The following is a 13,194-nucleotide window of genomic DNA, read 5'->3' as shown; positions in this document are numbered from 1 at the left end:
CACCCAGAGGGTGGTGAGTGTTTGGAATTTGCTGCCTGGTTTGGTGGTGCAGGCATTAACCCTCAACTCATTTAAATCTGGATCCGCACCTAAAGTGCTATAAACTGCAAGGCTATGGGCCAGGTGCTGGAAGGTGGGATTAAAATTGTCAGCTAGTTTTTAAAAATTTTTTCTTTATCAGCTGGTGCAGACACGATGGGCTGAATGGCCTCTTTCTGTGCTGTAACTTTTCTATGGTTCCATGGTTCTATATGCTGGCTTCTCAAGTATGTTCCTGGGCTGGTGGCTGCTTTAGGTGGATGCACTGTTGTAAAGCAGCTCCTTCCCAAGTGGTTTGTCCTATAGTTCTGCTGTCTCTGTACCAAGGAAAAGGGTGAGTGGTTGCACAGAAAGTAACCTTCCTTCCTTCACACAAGCTGGAAAACAATTGATTGCATAGGTAAGGCAGGGGATTTTGATTGCATACACCAATGTATGTTCTTCTCACACAGTTTGTCTCTCTTCCCCAGCTGCAAGTCATGCTTGCACATACTGTTCTGCATCCCCATGATTTTAAAGAGGTAAGGAATTTGGTCTGTCAGCACCTTCTACTGGGCTTTACTCAAGATCATTCTGCTGCAAACATTCAAAATCGACCCAGACAGGTCCCTGACAATAGCCAACATTACACATAAAAGGCAAATTTTTAAAAATCTTGCATTCATATTGCGCTTTTCATAATTATCAGATATGTTAAAGTGCTTTACAGTCAATTGCGTGCTTTTTTTTAATGTTGTAATGTTGTCACTGCAGCTAATTGCACACAGCAAGCTCCCCATTAACAGCAATGTGATAACAGCCAGATAATCTGTTTTTGTGATGTTGACAGAGGGATAAATATTGGCCAGGGCACCAGGGATAACTCCCCTGCTCTTCTTCAAAATGGTCTCATGGGATCTTTAACTTCCATTTGAGCAGACAGATGGGGCCTCAGTTTAGTGTACCACCAACAGTGCAGCACTCCCTCAGTACTGCACTGGATTACCAGAGCAGCATTTATGCTCAAGCCCCATAGGACTTGAACTCAGGACCTTGTGATTCAGAAGCAAGAGAGCTCCCAACATGAGTCTGGGCTGATAGACAAATCAGATGTAGAGGAGATGTCTCCTACTCACCCTGGTCTTTCCGAACATTTTTGATTGTTTTCAGTGGTTGGAGTGAATTTTTCGGGAGCTGCATCCCTATCCTTTGCTAAATGGAGGCTGGGCTTTTCCTCTCTTTCATTGTCTTTCCCAGAAGATTGAAAATTGCATGGCTGGCTGGTGGGAGGGGGTTAGAGGCAATACTGTATACAATCAGCCTGTGTACAATACTGTATACAATCAGCCTGTATACAATACTGTATACAATCAGCCTGTGTACAATACTGTATACAATCAGCCTGTATACAATACTGTATACAATCAGCCTGTGTACAATACTGTATACAATCAGCCTGTGTACAATACTGTATACAATCAGCCTGTATACAATACTGTATACAATCAGCCTGTATACAATACTGTATACAATCAGCCTGTGTCTAACTTGCACCATGACAGTATGATTCAGGCTTGATTAACCATGAGTCTTTTCGTATCTGTTATTTCTGTGTGTTCTTTTCACAGTCTCACAGAATCTTGACAGTGCAGAAGGAAGCCATTCAGCCCATCAAGTCTGTACTGGCTCTCTAGAAAAGCATTGCACCTAGTCCTACTCCCCTGCCTTATTCCCGTAACCTTGGCACATTCTCTCTTTTCAGGTAATAATCCATTTCCCTTTTGAATATCTTGATTGAACCTGCCTTCATCACCCTTTCAGGAAGTTTGTCCAAGACTCCAACCACCCTCTGGTGAAAAAATTTTTCCTCACATCACATTTACCCTTTTTGCCAATTATTTTGAATCTGTGCCCTCTAGTTCTTGATATTCTCTTGAGTGAGAACACTTTCTCACTATTTACCCTGTCCCTATCCCTCTGAATCTTGAATACCCCTACCAAGGCTCCTCTCAGCCTTCTTTCCTCCAATGAAAACAGCCCAACCTCACCAATCTCTCCTTATAGGTACAGTTCTTCATCCCTGGAATCTTTCTTGTGAATCTCCTCTGTACTCCCGCCAATGCCTTCATATCCTTCCTCAAGTATGGCACCCAGAACTGGATGCAGTACTCCAGATGAGGCCTAACTAGTGTCTTATACAAGTTCAACATGACCTCCTTACTCTTGTACTTAATGCCCCTATTAATAAAGCCTAAGAAACTACATGCTTTATTAACTGCTCTCACAATATGTCCTGCCATCTTCAATGACCTATGTACGTATACGCCGAGGTCCCTCTGTTCCTGCACCTCCTTTAGAAGCTCTCCCTTTATTTTGTACTTTCTCGCCATATCTTTCCTGCCAAAATGAATCACCTCACACTTCTCTGCATTGAACTTCATCTGCCACTTGTCTGCCCAATCCACTAACCTGTTTATGTCTTTTTGAAGTTCAAGACTATCTCCATCACAGTTAACAACATTTCCAATCATCGTATCATCTGAAAATTTTGAAATCATGCCCTGCACACCACAGTCCAGGTCATTAATATATATCAGGACAAGCAAGGGTCCTAACACTGACGCCCGAGAAACCCCACTACAAACGTTCCTCCAATCTGAAAAACAACCATTTATCACTAGTTTCTGTTTCCTGTCACTCAGCCAATTTCTTAGCCAATTGCCTACTTTCCCTTTTATTCCATGACCTAGAATTTTGCTCACAAGTCTGTTGTGTGGCACTGTATCAAATGGCCTTTGAAAATCCATATACACCACATCAACAGTGTTTCCTTTATCAACCTTCTCTGTTACCTCCTCAAAAAACTCCAGCTAGTTAGTTAAACATGATTTTCCCTTGATGAATCCATGCTGGCTTTCCTTAATTATCCTGCACTTGCCTAAGTGTTTATTGATTTTATCCCGTACTATAGTTTCCAGACATTTCCCTACCACTGAGGTCAAACTGACTGGCCTGTAGTTGCCAGTTTTACCCTTGCATCCCTTTTTGAAAAAGGGTGTAACATTCACAATTCTCCAGTCTTCCAGCACCTCCCCTGTGTCTAAAGAAGACTGGAAGATTGTCACTAATGCTCTGGAATTTTCACTCCCACTTCCCTCAATACCCTTGGATGCATCTCATCCAGTCCTGGTACCTTGTCTATTCTAAGTAATGATAGCCTTTCCAACACCTCTTTCCTTTCAATTATAAGTTCTTCCAGTGTACCAGTCTCTCACCTTGGTCTGGGTAGCAAGTTCCTATGTTTTCCATGTTAGAAGTAAATGTAATAATTTTGTGTAATACATTTTAGGATCCAGCACAGTTTCATGGATCTACATATTATCTAGTCATACCATAACATGAGTTGAGGTTGTAACAGTGAAAATGCCTTGACATATGAACTGGACACTGTAATCTTGTATGTGCTCCCACATGTGCTTCACCTTTCTTCCAGAAAATTCTTTTTCAGTTCATCTTGCTGTCACCTCATGACTATGATCTGCAGGTCATCTTTGGTAAATCATGGTTTCCGTTTTCTACCTTTTCTTCAATTTCTTCCTAGCATCGTACACCCCACATGCAGCACAACTTATAGCAGTTAAGTAGCCATTTAACCAGCTAAATAACAGCACTGCTGGTGCTTTTCAGATTTGATAACTAGTTGTGCACCTTAATGCTTCTGAACTTACAAAAGTTCACCAGGTACACTTGTGTGTTCTTGTGCAGAAAAAAATGGACAAAAAATGTTTTCTCCAAAAGTTTCTTCCCTATGGTAATTCATGAACCTTTGATGAAAGCTACCATATGCAACACCAGCAGCCCCAGGACTCAGATGTGCGGAGAATTGCAGCCTGCTCCATTTGTGCTGGGGAGAGGATGGGGGGTTGATGGGAGGGTGGAGGATGTGGGAGGTGGGGGGGGGGTGGAAGATGAAAACCTTCTGATTGGCTGCCAAAAGTTTGGCCAATGCACTGTGGCATCATTCAAAATGCCCAGCTAGAACTCCCACCTGAAACAGGCAGGAAGCTTGTTAAAATATTTAAATCAAGGTCTTTTTGGAGCCAGCGAACAGGTAATACCCACCCATTGTGCACTTGTGTTCCAGTAAAAAAAAAAATCACCTAGTTGCTTCCTAGCAGGTTGTAAATGTACCACTACCTTCCCCAATTATCTTGCCAAATAGCTACCTTGTGAAGTATAGTGCTATCATGACATATATCCGTATCTGTCAAAACAAAAGGCAAATTTCATAACTATTAAACCGTCAACAAGATTCTTATTTACTGTCAGGTCGCCAACTCATTTTCCTGATCATAAACATTTGCAATGATAATAAGTACTTCTCAAGATTTTGTCCTTATAAGGGGAGGGGGTGGCCTAGTGTTAATGGGTGGAATTCTCCCATCCCGCCCATGGTAGGTTTCGTGGCAGGCAGGAGCGGAGAATCCAGTCTGAGGCAAAACGTCGGAAACCCACCATCGTCAAAACAGGTGGCAGTCCTCACGACGATGTTTTCATGGCAGGTCGGTTATCCCGCCAACTAGTGGCACAAACGCAATTTGCGTTCATTAGCATGTCACAAACATTCATTAAAACAGCTGCCTGCCAGAACCTTGCCACACCTTCCAACCTTCCGACACACCAGCGGGAAACTACCTCGACGTTAAACCTGTTGGAAAAGGGGCAGCATGCATAAGTTGGACCTCAGTTCGTTGGTAACTTCGAGGTGAGTGGAGTATACCTGATGCGCTGCATCAGTCTTGTTGCTGGGGCTGTAGGGTTGGTCTGCTCCTTCTCTTTGCCTTCATTGTTCCAAGGGCCTGTGGTACTCATGCAGTCCTCCACTTTCAGAAACTAGCACTCCAACCATGGGTGAGCTGCGAGGCAAGGGTCAGGCTGATGAGTACAAGGCGGGGGGCAATGTGGAGGGAAGGCTGTGGAATGCCAATCAGGGGGGAGGGCAAACATAAGGAGGGCCTTTCTGCTCTCCCCCTCTAACCTCTTGTTGCTGCCGGGGTCAGCAAGGAGTTTGCTTAGAAAGAAAGGAGGAAGACTTTTTTTTTGCAAAAATATACTTTATTCATAAAATATCTTCAACCACATTCCAAACCATTTCAAAATCACCATTACAAAGGTACAATCAGGTTCAACTTTTACAACATGTATCGCAAGGTGCATCAATACAAACAATGAATATTACAATCATTTGCAGACATTCATTGTGAGCTGTACAGCCTGAGGGCTCGCAACAGTTCCCAGCCCCTCAGTGCACTGTGACAGAAAGGTCTTAGACAGCGACCTTTCCCCATTGGGCCTTTGCGGCAGCTGCCCCAAGCTTTAGTGCGTCCCTCAGCACGTAGTCCTGGACCTTGGAATGTGCCAGTCTGCAACACTTGGTCAGGGACAACTCTTTGCATTGGAAGACCAACAAGTTTCGGGCAGACCAAAGAGCGTCTTTCATCAAGTTGATGATCCTCCAGCTGCAGTTGATGTTTGTCTCGGTGTGTGTCCCCCTGGGAACAGCCCGTAGAGCACAGGGTCCTGTGTCACCGCACTGCTCAGGATGAACCTCGACAGAAACCACTGCATCTCTCACCAGACCTTCGTTGCAAAGGCACAATCTACCAGGAGGTGAACAATGGTCCCTTCCCCACCATAGCCACCTCGAGGGCAACTTGCAGAGGGGGTGAGACTCCTGGCGTGTAGGAAGGATCTGACAGGCAGGGCCTTTCTCACCACCAGTCAAGCTACGTCTTGGTGCTTGTTGGGAAGTTCTGGCGATGAGGCATTCTGCCAAATGACTTTGACAGTCTGCTCGGGGAACCATCCCACAGGATCCATCATCTCCTTTTCCCTCAGGGCCTCTAAGACGTTATGTGCTGACCACTGCCTGATGGACTTGTGGTCAAATGTGTTTCTCGGCATAAATCTTTCCATGAGGGACAAGTGGTCCGGCACGGTCCAACTACTTGGAGCGTTCCAAGGCAGCGTGGCCAGACCCATCCTTCGCAACACCGGGGACAGGTAGAACCTCAGCACATAGTGAAACTTGGTGTTTGCATACTGAGGGTCTACGCACCGCTTGATGCAGCCGCACACAAAGGTGGCCATCAGTATGAGGGCGATGTTGGGCACGTTTTTTCCCCCTTTACCTAGAGGCTTGTACATCGCGTCCCTGTGGACATGATCCATTTTCAACCTCCAGATAAAGCAGAAGATGGCTTGGGTGATCGCCACCACACAGGAGTGTGGAATGGGCCAGACCTGCACCACGTACAGTAACAGCGAGAGTGCCTCACACCTGATGACCAGGTTCTTACCCGCAATGGAGAGGGAGCGTCGCTCCCACATGCCCAGTTTTCTTTTCACCATAGACACTCGCTCCTTCCAGTTTCTAACGCGTGCCCTGGTCCCTCCGAACCATATCCCCAGCACCTTCAGGCCATCAGCCCTGACAGTGAAGGGGACAAAGGATCGGTCAGCCCATTTCCCAAAGAACATGACCTCACTCTTCCCACAATTTACCTTGGCTCCTGAGGCCAGTTCGAGCTGGTTGCAGATGTTGATCAGTCTGCACACCGACAGCGGATCTGAGCAGAAGATGGCGACATCGTCCATGTACAGGGAGGGTTTGATCTGAGTGCCTCCACTGCCTGGGATCGTCACTCCTTTTATGCCCAGATCCTTCCTGATGGACTCAGCAAAGGGTGCAACACACAAACAGGACAGGCGAGAGAGGGCAGCCCTGCCTGACTCCAGATTTAATAGGAAAGCTATCTGATTCCCACCCATTGATTGAGACTGCACTACTGATGTTAGTGTAGAGCAGTTGGATCCAGTTGTGAATTCCGTCCCAAACCCCATTTTGGAGAGCACATCCACCATGTAGGTGTGCGATATTCTGTCAAAGGCCTTCTCCTGATCCAGGCTGATGAGGCAGGTGTCCACACCCCTGTCCTGTACATAGGCAATCGTATCCCTGAGCAGCACGAGGCTGTCAGAGATCTTCCTGCCCAGCACAGTGCAGGTCTGGTCAGGGTGGATCACCAATTCCAGAGCGGATTTGACACGATTGGCGATGACCTTGGACAGAATCTTATAGTCCACATTCAACAGTGAAATGGGTCACCAATTTCTAATTTCCTCTCTTCCCTCCTTGTGCTTGTAGATGAGGGTGATGATGCCTTTCCTCATGGATTCTGACATACTGCCGGCCAGGAGCATACTCTCGTACACTTCTAGCAGGTCTGGGCCGATCCAGTCCCACAGAGCCGAATACAGAAAGAAAGGAGGAAGACCTCTGTGCAATGAAAGCCACTTAAAACCAATGGGTTCATTAGCACTGTTAAAGGGCGACTCAGAACTCAGTGGCTTCACATCACAGTCACTGCATCTCATGCATAACACATAGGAAAGGAGAATTTAGGAATGTAAGCAAAAGTGAGGGAGACATAGCTGTATCATATGTGGCATTCCATCAATGAAGGCCTGTCACATGTTTACTAGATGTGACATTCCTAATGGGCCATACGGCATCCACTCGCTGACCAAGAGCATCTGATTGGTCAGTAATATGCCACATCAGAGATTGGAGCACAGAGCTAGGTTGAGTCACATATGATGTTACATATCTGCGATGGTCACCTCGATGTGTCTCAGGGACAAGGCGGCATCAGCCAACATGTAAGTAGGGCAGGAATATCTATGGATCCTTACAGTCTCCAAATGTGTCAAACTCTGAGCTTCATTTTCTTGCCCCTTGAATCATTAATGTCTTCAATGTTTCCTTTCAGAGAGAAGGCAAAAGCAGAAATGGATCCAGGGCTCATTCTGCCTTTGTCAGAGACCTAATGTAATGGAGGAGGCGAAGGAGGGAGAGGCAACTCCATGCGAAGCTCCAGAAGGAGGGACATGGTCAAGCAGAGTCAGAGCATGAACAGGAGGGTCAGGAGGAGAAACCCAGACAACGGAGACGACTCACTAGACCTAAGGTTTATCATCCAAGAGTCTCTTATTTACAAATGAGTGAGAGGCAATGCTGTGTACATCTGCGCTTATCCCGAGCTCTGGTACATCACATATCTTTGTGAAGACTTGACACCACATGGAGTTGGAGGGTATCCCCTGCCAGTGGCTTTGTAGTGACCGCAGCACTCCATTTCTTGGCATCTGGTTCTTTCCAAGGATCAACAGGGGATCTGTGTGGCATCTCTCAGTCCTCAACACACGGATGCATAAAGGAGGTCACAGATGCCCTTCACAATATTCAAGTTTGCTCTAGATGAAGATAGCCAGGCTGCAAGATTCACCGGCTTCGCCACCATCTCAGGCTTCCCAAGTGTGCAGGGAGCAATAGGCTTCACCCATGTGGCTATACGGGCTCCATGGCAGCAGCCCCTAATGTTTATAAACCAAAAGGACTATCATTCCATCAACGTATAACTGGTGTGTGATCACCGGAAGCACATACTGCACGTTTGTGCACAGTATCTGGGAGTTGCCAATAAATCCTACATCCTGAGTCACTCCCGGGTGCCTGAGATTTTCGAGGGACTATTACATCTGCAGGGATGGCTGCTTGGGGATAAGGGGTACCCATTGAAATGCTCGCTGATGACATCGGTGCGTCGCCCTCAGAGTCGTTCCAAGGAGAGGTACAATGCTGCTCACAGCTCCACACGGTCCCTTACAGAGCAGACCTTCTGAAGATGTGTTTCAGATGTTTGGACCACTTGGTGGCTCACTCTAATACACTCTCAACAGGGTTTCCCGCATCATCGCAGTGTGCTGTTCCCTCCGCTACCTGGAAATGCAAAGAGGTGACCCCCGCCGGAGGATGAGTTGGATGAGGATGAGAGCTCATTAGGGGATGAAGATGGGGAAGCCCAGGAACCTCAGGAGGCTGAAGGTCAATATGAGCGTGATCACGCCATGGAGGAAGACGTTGCAGATCTGCCTGTGATACGTTAATCGCTGACAGGTTCCAGGAAAAGTCAAGTCAAGTGAAGGAATGTGGCCACATCTCTCCGCACCCGGACCTTCGAACCCGCTAGTTGGCAGTGGGCGGATGAATCAGCTCCTGACCCGCCTTGGTGATTCAGAGTGAAACGCGCCTCTGCATAATTAATGAGGCTCCAAGTGCAGAATTGGGCGCGAGTTGCTGCCTTTACAGACAGCGGGCTAGGCACTGCTGAAACCACCCCCCACCACACTTAGTTCCATTGTGGGAGAATTCCGGCCAATGTCACTGGGCTAGTAAACCAGAGGCCCAGGCTAATGTTCTGGGGACACATGTTCAAATCTCGCCATGGCAGCTGGCGGAATTTAAATTCAAATAATAAATCTGGAATATAAAGACGCTAGTCTCAGAAACGGTGACCATGAAACTATTGTCCAGAGTAAAAACCTATACAGTTCACTAACATCCTTCAGGGGAGGAAATCTGCTGTCCTTACCTAGTCTGTGACTTCAGACCCCTACAGCAATGTGGTTGATTCTTAACTGCCCTCTGCAATGGCCTAGCAAGGCACTCCGTTCAAGGCAATTAGGGACGGGCAACAATTGCTACCCGCGACACCCATTTCTCATTAAAGAAAAATGTTGTTCTTATATGCCAAATATGAATAAAATACAATTAGACAGGGTGTATTTGGGCTACCAGTTCTTTCATATGCTGCCCCCCCGCTCACTACAGATTTTGCATGATTAGGGGAGAAAGCTCATTGGCAGATTGCCAAACAGAAAATTCCCTCAGCTGTTGCTATTGCTTTTATAAATCCTGCATAATCTGAATAACTAGCTCGCTACAAAGACCACAGAGAAGATACCTGTATTTGATAAAACAATGTTGTGCATTCAAACTTTAGTGTCACATTAATAAACTGTAGATCAGAGCTCCTTAAATGTGCAGAAATGAGATATTATTCAACAATTCTTCAGGGGAAATGTTCAAACCAACTGTGTGGAATATCCTGTTGTGCCAGCCATGACTTACCACAGAAAACAAAGGATTGTCTGTAACACCAAGGGCAGGGCTTTTCATATGGCGGCCGAGCTGGGCGGGGATGAGCGCAGATCCGATCACCGCCCGATTGGCTCCACGCCATCATTTTGCGCGGCCGGGCCAATTAAGGCTCGCCCAACGTAGTACGCGGCCAGCAGCGCTCAGCGCAACCTGTGCAGCTAGGGGGAGGAAGGAGAGTCGGGGCCAGAGCATGTGTGTGAGAGAGCGCAGCAATTTCCCTGAGGCAGCTCCGTGCCTCAGGGAGCTTGAATGGATATTAAAAGGATTGAATAAATGATTTAAAAATGTATTTAAACATGTCCCCTCATGTGACTGTGTCACACGAGTTGGGACATGTTTTTATATTTATGAACATTTATTTATTTATTTAATAGAAGCTTCAGGAAACCTCATCCCGCTCGTGGATGAAGTTTCCTGAAAAACGCAAAGGCTGCTTGGGCTTTTCACCTGCCCGCCAACCTTAGGGTTAGACGGGCAGCGTTCAAAAGTGCTTCAATTAATTTCTTAATGGCCTTAATCTGCCGTTTACACTTCAGTAGGTGCACAGCTGACTCTGGCGCCAAACGAAGTATCGCGATGGCGCACAATGACATCAAGATGCACGCCCAACATCATCGCGCGTCATTTTACATGTCGTTGTGTTAGGCTGGCCCCTGCACGCTCTCCAGAACATCTTGCCCAAAATGTCTGACTGATGGAAGTTGATCTGAGCTGTCAGTTAGATTTTGTGACGGATGTGATATCCAGATAAAATATTAAAAATAACTTAAGCCTGCCTGTACTTTTCCATTATAAACTCCTATCCCCACATTTATAATGGAATCTGCCTAAATAAACTTACCACACAGGCTCCCACAGAGGTGATGCTTCACTGCAGCGTGATACCTTTACATGGGCCATTCTTGTTATCAGTATGGGCACAGTGATTTATAATGGAAATATAAATATTGTACATCAGCATGCTTTGATGCCCTGTCCTTCACTTTTAGGTTATACTTGTACTTGACTCCCCATAAGCATCACCTTGGGAGACTGATTAGTACTCGAAAAATATATACACGCAACAATGATTTCCAGCCATTATCATCTCAAGATTTAAATGGTGTCCTCTGAAATTACAAAGCTTCATTCATTCCCAATCTATAAGACTTGTTCCACGATCCCATGACCCCCTTTGGGGATATACACTTGAAGGGAGCATAGGATGGAGTTAGGGCTATAACACAGTCATGTACCTTCACCAATCTGTGCTCTCATTGAGTGTGGTTCCCCGCTGGAAATATGGGATAGGGGAACCACAAGGCATATTTTATGGCATTTATTAAGTACTTATGAAATTGTGTTTTAGAAAAGCCAATTGGGTTTCCAAAGTAATTTAAATTTTAGTGAACCTGTAGGAACATTCTAATTTTAACTACATTGTTATTGACTGGTTATCACATTTACTAGGAGCAAATTTCATGCATTAAGCTATGCAGCCCATTGTCAGAAATGCTATTCACGTCTTGTTAACATTTGAAAGAAAAATGAAAATCTAAGAGGCTGGATGAAGGCTCTCTGGTCCTTCGTGCTTTTCGAATATTAGGAAGATTTGCAGTAATTCTCCTGATGAAGAACTGCAGATTAACCCTAAAGGCATGAGAATTAAATAGAAAATGATATTCTTTTATTCTAAGGAAGTAGTAAAAAAAAATATGAACGCTCAGTGCATTCTATTCGCTGGGGAAAATACCTTCCAGGGAATCTCCCAATCACTTAATTAGAGCACTATCGATATTCATAACAACAATGATCAAATACCGAAATGAATAAGCTAGGGGTAATTCATGGCATTTTCCAATCAAGGTCTCTTCTATTAGCAGCACTACAGTTGCAAATATTCCACATCAAAAATGCTTTACTATAGGCAAGGGCTAAGATTTAATCACATTTCTGTTGTATTAGAGTAGTGAACTCTACTGTTCTTACCTCATTGTATAATGCATTTCATTCCCCTTGGACAGAAAAGGCATTCTCATCTGTATGTTGACTAACAAGATGACAGATAGCAAATAGGATGTCATTTCTGACTGAAAGTTTCCATCTGCTTCATCATTCAGGGTCTCCTCCACAGAGACAGTGTAAGCTTGGGTAATATTTGAGACTTGTTTTGCAAGTTCCACAACTTTATTTGATATCTTGCTGCAGAATACATAGTCCTTTGTCATCTCCCGATTGACTTGATACCATCCCGGCAAAAGGAGAGACAAGTAATCATCCTGTGACAAAAGGCCAAAGGATACTGGACAGCGAGGTTCAAACATACCCAGATGCTTCATGCAGAGCTCATCCAGATCTCTATCCACACCCCAGGGAAAGAGGCAGGAAATTAGTAACTTAGCTGTGTCTCTGGCCATATTAACATCCATTTTTTTCACTGCTGATGTTGTAACCCTTTTAGTACGCTTGGGTTTAGTTTTTTGCTTGCTAATTGCAGCACCTTCCCTTGCAAGTCCACTTGTATTATTCTCACTATAAAATAAATGTTCACGGACTAAATCTTTTACTGAACCATTGGCCTGGCACGGAGATGCTGTTGTCTTGTTTCTTTTTAAAGACATTGGTTGTTTTTTGCCATCAATATTAGTTAGTCTCTTTAATGTCTCATGGCTTTGGACAGTATTCTGTAATTTGGGTTCTTTCTCTTGATATGAGAGCAGCTGTTCACAAATGGTGCTGATGTCAAACAGTAAAACGTGGATGGTGCTATCACTCCATTTTGTCTTCACAGGCAGCACGGTGAATGGCTGCAGAGTAGGTTCTGGAAATGCAAACTGCAATTTAAAAGGAAAAATAAGGTTTATTGAGATGAATTACGAGTAAATACAAAGGCTCAAAGAGGGAGAAATGGAGGAAAATAATGGCAGTCCCAAAACATGCAGTGTCTGTGAAAGGAATTAAAAACAAATGAATTGGGCTCTCTTGATGACCAGGAGTGTTCTGTGAACAGAAACAAAAATACCTGGAAAACTCAGCAGGTCTGACAGCATCTGCAGAGAGGGATACAGTTGACGTTTCGAGTCCGTATGACCCTTCATCAGAACTAAGACATATTGAAATGAGATGAAATATAA

The 13,194-nt window shown here is 45.0% G+C and overlaps 1 protein-coding gene across 1 annotated transcript in view; it reads right to left on the bottom strand.

The window, feature by feature from the left end:
- LOC121269874 (WD repeat-containing protein 72-like) overlaps positions 1–13,194 on the bottom strand; it is a 186,140-nt gene that overhangs the window by 24,890 nt on the left and 148,056 nt on the right. The window contains exons 17-18 of the mRNA XM_041174912.1: positions 12,050–12,894; positions 6,583–6,628 (exon numbers count right to left, since the gene is read on the bottom strand). Coding sequence (XP_041030846.1) covers positions 6,583–6,628; positions 12,050–12,894 — 891 coding nt within the window. The remainder of the gene's footprint in view (positions 1–6,582; positions 6,629–12,049; positions 12,895–13,194) is intronic.

Source organism: Carcharodon carcharias, chromosome 26 (assembly GCF_017639515.1).
Source record: "Carcharodon carcharias isolate sCarCar2 chromosome 26, sCarCar2.pri, whole genome shotgun sequence".
Lineage (NCBI taxonomy): Eukaryota > Metazoa > Chordata > Chondrichthyes > Lamniformes > Lamnidae > Carcharodon > Carcharodon carcharias.
Note: the sequence above shows the minus strand (reverse complement) of the source record. Positions and strands in the feature narration are given on the sequence as shown.